The sequence below is a fragment of the Salmo salar genome, chromosome 12, assembly GCF_965601325.2.
Source record: "Salmo salar chromosome 12, fSalSal1, whole genome shotgun sequence".
Lineage (NCBI taxonomy): Eukaryota > Metazoa > Chordata > Actinopteri > Salmoniformes > Salmonidae > Salmo > Salmo salar.
The window spans coordinates 70,328,915-70,338,714 of record NC_138302.1 but is presented as its reverse complement, the minus strand read 5'-3'; the positions used below and the strand labels follow the sequence as shown (position 1 = coordinate 70,338,714).

The window sequence follows — 9,800 nt, the reverse complement described above, 5'->3', positions numbered from 1 at the left end:
ATGACCTGATACAGCTCAACTATTTAAAACTAAGAAAGTGGTCGTAGGGTGGAGCAGCATTTTGATATAAACAGGATCCTAAGAGAAGAGTCCCCTGAGGAGATACTGTAGCTAACTAACCAGAGATCAACAACAGACATGTTGGCCAGGGGCCATCTCAATAGTCTGAACAGGCTTTCATACAACTTATGTTGGTCTCCTGGGAGTTCAAATTTTCTCCACAAAGCCATAACAAAATCCTAACTATGATTTAAGGAGTTACCGGACCCTAAGGATGAAGTTAAACCCTGAGGGTCCATACTTACAACATATTTAGTTGGAAGAAAAATGTGTGACTGATGTACATGAGATGGCATGGTAGTTCCTCTCTGCCACCTAGTGTTCTCTTGAGTTATTACATGAAAACACAACACCAATGTATACTGGACAAAAATATAAACGCAACATGCAACAATTTCAAGTTCATAGTAGGAAATCAGTCAATGTAAACAAATTCATTAAGCGCTAATCTATGGATTTCACGACTGGGCAGGGGCATAGCCATGGGTACCCATTTGGTAGCAAGATCCACTCACTGGGAAGCCAGACCCAGCCAATCAGAATTAGTTTTTCGGCACAAAAGGACTTTATTACAGACAGAAATACTCCTCAGCACACCCTCCCCTCCCCCTCCTCAGACGATCCCACAGGTGAAGAAGCAGGATGTGGAGTTCTTGGGCTGGCGTGGTTACACGTGGTCTGCAGTTGTGAGGCCGGTTGGATGTACTGCCAAATTCTCTAAAGTGGTTGTTGGAGGTGGCTTATGGTATAAAAATGAACAAATGGACATTCCTTCAGTCAGCATGCCAATTGCATGCTCCCTCAAAACTTGAGACATCTGTGGCATTGTGTTGTGTGACAAAACTGCACATTCTAGAGTGGCCTTTTATTTTCCCCAGCACAAGGTGCACCTGTGTAATTAACGATCATGTTGTTTCATCAGCGTCTTGATATGCCACTCCTGTTATCTTGGCAAAGTAAAAATGCTCACTAACAGGGATGTAAACAAATTTGTGCGCACAATTTGAGCGAAATAAGCTTTTTGTGCATATGAAACATTTCTGGAATCTTTTATTTCAGCTCATGAAACATGGGACCAATACTTTACATGTTGCGTTCATATTTTTGTTCAGTATGAAAACATGACTTTTATTTAATGTATCCACATGAATCCAAGTTTCAGTCTCTACTCACACATTTCATTTGTTCATGTTGTTCTTTCCTGTTTTTTTCTCTTTTTGTTGGGAGATTATATCTTTCCATTCCTGAGGCAAAGAACAGTTCATTTAAAATCAGTACAAAATACCACAGAGAATTCCAAATCATACACAAAAGTAACACTAAAAACAACACTGTATGTTCACATGAGTCTGGGATAGGAATGTAAAGGTGGTTACTATTTAGCACTTTGTGACAAATGCATTTGTGAAACGCACTAAACAAATCCAATTTGATTGGTTGATTCATTGATTTGATTGATTGGTTAGTTGATATCAGCCATCAGAGTGAGTTTGCAGTCCCTTGGTATTATGGTATGGCTTACATTACAACACCTTATCCTGGTTCATTTACCACCGCTACTGGGCAGACAAACAACATCCAAAACAATATCCATCAACAACTACATTTCTTTATCCAGCACACCCACAGAGAAAACCTTAACAAATATATTCAAACGGTAGAAAAAATAGAGACACCACAGAGTAAGAGTCACAGGTGCTGTTGGTCTCACAGCTCATCCTTGTCTGTCTGTGAGTCCGAGGCTGATTTGGGGTCAGTTTTAGAGTCCTTGGAAACCTTTTTGACAGGGGCTTTCTCTGCCTTCTTTGTAGCTGGCTTCTGCTCTTTTTTGTCTGTCGCTTTAGGTTTCATTTTGCTTGCTGCATGTTTGATGTTTGTTTTTGCTGCTGGTTTAGCCTTGGCTTTGTCCCCTGCTTTAGCCGCTGTTTTAGTCGTCGCTTTGGCCTTTGATGCGTCGGCTGCTTTGGCTTTCGTTTTGACCGCCTCTTTCAACTTAGGTTTTTCACCCTCTTTGGCTATTTCTTTTTCTGCCTGATTCTCTGTCTGCTTCTCATCCTTTTTATCTTCTGGGTTATCAGCTGGGTTTTCAATTACTGTTTCTGCTTGTTCCTCAGGCTTCTTCTCTGCTGGTTTGTCATCTGGTTTGTCTGCCTGCTCCTGTACTGGGGGTGCAGCTTGACCAAGAAGCGCAGCCTGGTCAGGAAGTGTGAGCTGTGGCTCTGAGCTCTCTGTCTTTGTCTCTGTGAACTCTGCGTCCGTAGGGGTGGAGAACATCTTCAGCATCTCTTGAGCTTGGATCCGCTCCTGGACACACACACACACACACACAAATTAGCTAAGACTGAAGCAAGAGAAAGTGATGAAATGTAGATGAATCAATAAGTGGAAAGCATTGCTCTCTCCCTCTCTCAGATTACAAAACAACCCATCACAATATATAGCATGATAGAAACAAAGACTATACATAACTCCAGATGGATTGACTAATAGATATGTTACCTTCTCCTCGTGTTTGGGGTCAAGGGTGAACCACAGGGCCACAGCACACCTCTGGCCCTTAGTGACCGCTCTCACGCCGTGAGGATTCTCCTCCCCAGCCCCAAAACCAACCACACGACCACACTGAGGACGCACCGCCGCCTGGGCAACACAGGGCAGTGACATCAGTCATCATACGGTCAATTAACTTACACCTTAGAGTAAATCAACTGTTTTTACTCTGCATCCCTCAATCCTTCATCATTGATTGAAACTTACTGTGACAGTTTTGGCATCCAGTTCAGTGAAAATGAAATCTCCTCCTTCAAAGTCATCATTTAGATAGAGGATGGCGCTAAAACACAACATGAACAAGAGAAGGGTCTTAAAGACGGTGGTGCATGATGATACTTGCTGCTGATACCTATGTTATAAGCACATGCAGTGTGTGTGTGTGTGTACCTGTAGTCAGTCAGTCAGTCAGTCAGTCAGTCAGTCAGTCAGTCTGTCTGTCTGTCTGTCTGTCTGTCTGTGTGTCTGTGTGTGTGTGTGTGTGTGTGTGTGTGTGTGTGTGTGTGTGTGTGTGTGTGTGTGTGTGTGTGTGTGTGTGTGTGTGTGTGTGTGTGTGTGTGTGTGTGTGTGTGTGTGTGTACCTGTAGTCTCTGTGTGTGTATGCGGGTGGTTCTTTGATGCACTTGTTGAGCTCAGAGACCAGAAGGCAGTTGTCTGCATGAACCGGGTGACTCAGGTCGTCACGGTCATCCTGCTTCTCTGTACAGACAGAGGAATGGAAACATATCTTACTATATGTCTATATACTCATACAGGCAGGTGGTTAATGTGGGGTTAAATGCCCCATCTTGGATTCGCCGCCGTAGTGGAGTTCCTCACCGTCGATGGCGGAGCGGCAGACCAGGTGGGAGTAGGAGAAGTAGAGAGGAGAGTCCAGACGGAAGTACGACTCGAGGACCCTACGCACCTTCTCACTCATGTCGAAAAACAGACGGGCACTCTTCAGGGGCACAGTTCCCTCCTGTCCAAACTGTAGAACAGGACAATATCATCAGAAATAGGTGCTTTCTTATAGACAACTCACTGGTAACTGTACATGGATGCCATTAGGCTGAGGCTTTAGAAAGGTTGGAGATAAAGCTGAGGCTAGGAGATGAAACTAGTTGGGGGTTGGGTTTGGGTGAAGTTGACTGTCCTGGGTTAGGGTCAGTGTTGGCAGTGCTGGGTTAGGGTCAGTGTTGGCAGTGCTGGGTTAGGGTCAGTGTTGGCAGTGCTGGGTTAGGGTCAGTGTTGGCAGTGCTGGGTTAGGGTCAGTGTTGGCAGTGCTGGGTTAGGGTCAGTGTTGGCAGTGCTGGGTTAGGGTCAGTGTTGGCAGTGCTGGGTTAGGGTCAGTGTTGGCAGTGCTGGGTTAGGGTCAGTGTTGGCAGTGCTGGGTTAGGGTCAGTGTTGGCAGTGCTGGGTTAGGGTCAGTGTTGGCAGTGCTGGGTTAGGGTCAGTGTTGGCAGTGCTGGGTTAGGGTCAGTGTTGGCAGTGCTGGGTTAGGGTCAGTGTTGGCAGTGCTGGGTTAGGGTCAGTGTTGGCAGTGCTGGGTTAGGGTCAGTGTTGGCAGTGCTGGGTTAGGGTCAGTGTTGGCAGTGCTGGGCTGGTGGTGGTTGGGTTATGGTTGGGTTATCAGGGCTTTAGTGTGTAGGGTCAGTGATGTACCTTAATAGCCTTGAGGACTGTGATTCCTTGGAAGCTCTCGCTGGGGGAGTGTGGGGAGGGAAGGCCTCGGTACCCATCCCCTTTCAGCGCAGCCGCCTGACAGACAAACACACACACACACCACACACACACACACACACACACACACACACCACACACACACACACACACACACACACACACACACACACACACCACACACCACACACACACACACACACACACACACACACACACACACACACACACACACACACACACACACACACACACACACACACACACACACACACAGCATCAACACACACAATGACAGAAGCATGCACACAGTTTTAACACACAGACCATCAGAAGCTCAACCTCCATCAACACACAGTCAACACACACACACACACACACACACACACACACACACACACACACACACACACACACACACACACACACACACACACACACACACACACACACACACAATAACACACAGACAGATAGCCCTGACCCTGGCTTCCACTCACATTGGAGAGGCGGGTGAGCTCTCTGCACTCGCCCTCCGAGATGAATCCATCCAGTAGAACCCTCTGAGACCCATTCAGCTGCTTAGACGACATGGTAATCTTGATGTCATCAAACAACAGAGGACCACCTGGAAGGGAGACAGGGGGAATGAATATAGAGAGTGTACAGTCAGAGTGTACTAGACAGTCCACTGACATTCCCAAACGTCATGCTGTGACCCTCCAAAAACCTATGGACAAATAATGCTATCAGGAAATCTTACCTTCTCGTACGATCTTGGCAATATCAGTCGACTCCTTGTTCTTCTCCTCCACCAGAGTTTCAATCTCCTTCATCAGATTCCCAATCTCCTCAGTGATCCTTGCTGCAGTCTCTCTGTCTGCCCTGCAGAGGGCACCAAAGAAGAGGTTACAAGATAAAAACATTTTTTATTTATTTAACGTTTAACTAGGCAAGTCAGTTAAGAACAAATTCTTATTTTACAATGACGTCCTAACCCGGCCAAACCCTCCCCTAGCCAGGACGATGCTGGGCCAGTTGTGCGCCGCCCTATGGGATTTCCGATCACGGCCGGTTGTGATACAGCCCGGGATCAAACCAGGGTCTGTAGTGACACCTCTAGCACTGAGATGCAGTGCCTTAGACCGCTGCGCCACTCGGGAGCCCAAACATAATGGGGAGCAGATCCTAGTCTGATATTGAGAGCATGCATGTACTAGTGGAGGCTGGTGCACAGGATAATTGTAATGACTTGAATGGAATGAATGGAACAGCATGTTTGATACATTTCCATTCATTACATTCCCGCCATTAAAATTAGCCATTCTTCCAATTTCTCCCTCCAGCAGCCTCTTCTAGTCTGTACGTGTGTGTTTCTCTTACTTCTGCTTCTCTCTCAGTTTGAGGGGCATGATGTCTGCAGGGGTCCAGGAATCCTGCAAAGGAAGGGGCAGGATGTGAGATCACACATGCTAAAACCCACCTGACAGCGGTCCCCTATCAGGGTGATAATGTCTTGCCGGTGTAAACAGTGAGACACAAGAGAAGATAAGAGACATGTTAACCTACTGGATCAACAAAGGTGATTCCAAACACTTCAAAAGCAAAGTAGAGCAGCTCCTTCTCCAACAAGGACTGCTGAATGTGCTGTTTTACCACCTGGGAGGGAGGAGAGATGGAGAGAAGTGGGTTGGAGGCATGAGGGATAGGTAGGAAGGTGCAGGTTGTGTGTGTGTGTGTGTGTGTGTGTGTGTGTGTGTGTGTGTGTGTGTGTGTGTGTGTGTGTGTGTGTGTGTGTGTGTGTGTGTGTGTGTGTGTGTGTGTGTGTGTGTGTGTGTACCTGTCTAGCAGGTATGGCTGCAGCCTTGTCCTCTCCCAGCACAGCGGAGTAGTAGGCCAGGTTCTGATTCATTACCTCCTCTTCTGGGTGGAACAGCAGGTAGGTCTTAGCACACTCTATGGCCTGCTCATACTTTTCACCTGGGGGGGGGGGGGGGGGGGGGGGGGGGAGACATCAAACAGACAGACGAGCAGACAGCCAGGCAGAGGACACCTTGATTTGTGAAAGAAAATCATCCTGATTCTAAAAAGGCATGTAGGTGCAGAGTGAATAGGGACTGAGACTCACTGTTGTAGTAGGAGAACTGTAGGTAGTTGAAGTGGGAAGGGAGGAAATCCTCAAATGGCTTGTCCTTTCCTGCGGTGGAGGCTAGCTCCACAGAACAGCTCTGCTTACAGTTCAGAATCTGCATGTAGTGGTCTGACAGTGACATGGGCAAACACAAGAGTACAAGGTTTAAGCTTTTATCCAAAATGTTAGCATGGGGTTCTTTTGGGATTTAGTCTGTCTTAACACCTGTCATGGACTGGAAGAGGTCAGCACTGTACTCCATGTAGTTGTATCCGTCGTAGTCGTAAGCTCCTTCGCAGAGCGCCCGGCACTCCTGGTCTGCGCTGAAGTACTCTTCCACCGCTGCCTCAAAGTGGTCGATGGCCAGACCGAACGAGTCTGAGCTGTAGTACCGCTTCCCTGCAAGGAACTCTGCCTGGGAGATAGAGTAGAGAGCAAAGCAGGGAGTCAGCAGCCCGGCCACATTCCAATTCAACCTGTTGACCCTACCCAACCTGGTGCCAATAAGGTCCCTTGCCCCTTCCCCTGTCCCATATGCTTGGCAGTTCCAAGTAGGCAAATTGGTAAGTGGTTTCAGCCTGACTATGTGCAGTTCCAACTGTTGTAAATGGTATATATCTGGTCCATTGTTCCTGGGATAACTGAAACATTGTCACTAGAATAGCTGGTGCATAGTTACTGTTATAACAGGTGCATTGTCACTGGGATAATGGGTGCATTACTGGGGATTAGTGGTGTCAGTCTCACCATGTGCGGCCAGGCCTCCAGGTCTTTAAAGTCTTCCTCCTGTACTCCGGACATCATCCTGTAGTAGTCCAGGTTCTGCCTCATCTCCATGTGGTCTGGGTTGGCCAGGAAAAACGTGTTGGCCGCTGCCACAGCCTTATCCAGCTTATTGATCTACATAGGGAAGAGAGATATTTAGTGAACAAATCAATAATACAGCATACTGTATCTGTTGAATAAACCTTATACACATTGTGACTCCAAAGGCTTCCCTAAATGCTCCACATCTCAGAAGTATTTTACAAACCCCCTGGAATGGTGTAAGAAATGTGTGAGCTGCAATCACCAACATGCTGTTTAAGGCAACTAGTCAATCTCCTATTTAATATAGTAAGTAGTCTTCAATCAGGGGTCATATGTCTCTTTTATAGTTGTTGGTTTAACTTAAAGGCCCAGTGCAGTCAAAAAATTCAATAATTCTGGAGTTCCCATAGAATGCCAGCAAAGAAATCCTCCATTTACATGTTGTTTATGGGTGCATTTCACACTACTTTTGGATTATAATTGTAAATTTAAGGCTTATATGAATGTCCTGCTTAACATAATGTTTGTGTCATCATCACAAATCAACTGCATTATACATAAAAACATAAGAGCGAACTTTGTCTTCAACCAGTAAAATGGCTCTTCGCTAGCTTTTGCTACAGCCAATGACGTTAGCAGTCTAGCTAATAATTGCTGCGTCCAAAATAGATATTTTGCAAAGATGACAACCAAATATAATCTTAGCGACTGTTCGAGCAGTAACACCAACATGTAAGCGTATAAGAACGCAAAAGGTGTTTTTGTTTAGAAGTAATAATTATGTTAACCTAGGCTATGTTAAATGGGGGCAGATGGGATGGCAGTCTTTCTGCATCCTTAATTTGCGCACATCCGTACCTGACAAAGTCAGTAAGTGGTGTACAGAAGAAAACTCCTATAACAGCGAGACCCCACTCAGAACACTCAGTCACAATTATTCCTTGAGAAATTGCTCTTTGCTAAGAAGCTTTTTTTTTAAAATCATTTTAATGGATAACATTCACAGTAAGGTATTTAATTGTTACCCAGAAATTATTTAATATTGAGTTAAAAACGACTGCATTGAAGCCATTATGTAAGCCATAAGGCCTACATATTTTTTTCCATATCTATTGACATTCGTAAATAGGCTATGAATATGACCTTTGACATTCAGGAACATCTTATAGGCTACATGTATTTACTTAATATATAGGGCTAACCACTCTTATTACAACGTGATAACCATTTTATAAACAGACTTAACACAAATAAATATATACATGACTATTCTGTCAAAAGTTAAGTCAATTCTTGAATGGCACAAGTAGCATGCCTGAGATCTACAGCGCATGTTGATGACAAACCCCAAAATCGAGAAGAATCCAGTGTAGGACGTAAATTGTCTACACAGCTAGACTCCACCTAGAGACGTGGCACGGCCGGCTTGGCTTGGGGGGTTGGGGAAAACAGAGCACTTATAGTGAACGACTTGCTTCTTAGTGTTAGTTTAAATGAAACTGGACAAAATAAAAAGTGACATTGCTCTTATATTGACATGCAAGTGTGATTGATAAATGTGCATGTTAGACCTCTTCAAAAAGTGCAATAAGATGACGCAGGCGAATCTTATCCACAACATTGGATAGGCTACTGGCTATGTTTGTTTCAAGCCTATGCAATGTCTGAACATTTATTATGCAAAGAACCTCTATGGTCGACTCTTTTCACTATGAAAGATATGAACATTTATTATGCATAGGACCCATTTGGTCGACTATTTTCATACCTTGAAGTATGCGACTTGCAGATAATTGTAAGGGGTTCTCTTCTTAAACTCGAGGTCCACATCTTCAGTGATTTTATGGATAGTTGCTGGTCCAATTTTATCACTTTCGCAGGTATTTACACAATCAGCCCTTTTCATAATTTTTTGAAAAAAACCAAGATCCTCCACAGAGCCAGCGCCTGGTATTGACACAACTATGTTGGATAAAGGCTCTCCGAAAGCGCTCTGGTTTGCACAAGTTATCCGACAATGCGCCTTCACCCTGCGTATCGCAGCCTTGTTCCGAAGCGCCCTCTCCATGTTCAGGATGACCGTCATCCAGTCACCCTTGTAGTATGCTTCTACCGCTGTGTCGAACAGCAGATCATACGGCTCGAGAATAACATTACTACTGAGCTGCACATCCGAAAGGCCATAAGGGATGAGGCATACGACTAAAATCGCTACCACTAACCGGCACTCCATTCTGGAAAATGGGGCCTCTACGTGGGATGGTAAGCTGGAAAAGAGCACTCGTCGGTAGAGAGGGGAACTGGAAGTTTAGCCGGGGCTGCAAACTTTTGTCGGGGGGTGGAGTTAACGCAGAACCGCTGAGCTGAACAGCCCAGGGCGCTGTGCGCCCCTGTTCATTCTGCAGCAGCAGCTGCAAGACAACATCAAGGTCCAGTAGAAAAATTATAAATTGCTCATATCCAATTGCTTGATTTGACTATTACAGTGTGATAACGTCGCAGAAGAAAAATAGGCACAAAGTCTCACAACGATTTTGGTGTAGGTCACGGTTCCCCAAAAGGCAGCCAATTATTATATATATTTTTT

The 9,800-nt window shown here is 45.3% G+C and overlaps 1 protein-coding gene across 1 annotated transcript; it reads right to left on the bottom strand.

Annotated features, from left to right (window-relative positions):
• Positions 1 to 1,092: 1,092 nt before the first annotated feature.
• Positions 1,093 to 9,543, bottom strand: p3h1 (prolyl 3-hydroxylase 1). Its single transcript, XM_045691676.2, has 15 exons — positions 8,982 to 9,543; positions 7,151 to 7,303; positions 6,629 to 6,818; positions 6,401 to 6,532; positions 6,113 to 6,252; positions 5,842 to 5,931; positions 5,656 to 5,708; positions 5,036 to 5,157; positions 4,773 to 4,900; positions 4,255 to 4,350; positions 3,430 to 3,580; positions 3,192 to 3,309; positions 2,818 to 2,893; positions 2,560 to 2,700; positions 1,093 to 2,364 (listed from the first exon to the last, which is right to left on the bottom strand). Exons 1-15 carry the CDS (start codon positions 9,444 to 9,446, stop codon positions 1,768 to 1,770), a joined length of 2,652 nt encoding a protein of 883 aa, XP_045547632.1. The 5' UTR covers positions 9,447 to 9,543; the 3' UTR covers positions 1,093 to 1,767.
• Between the last annotated feature and the right edge of the window lie 257 nt (positions 9,544 to 9,800).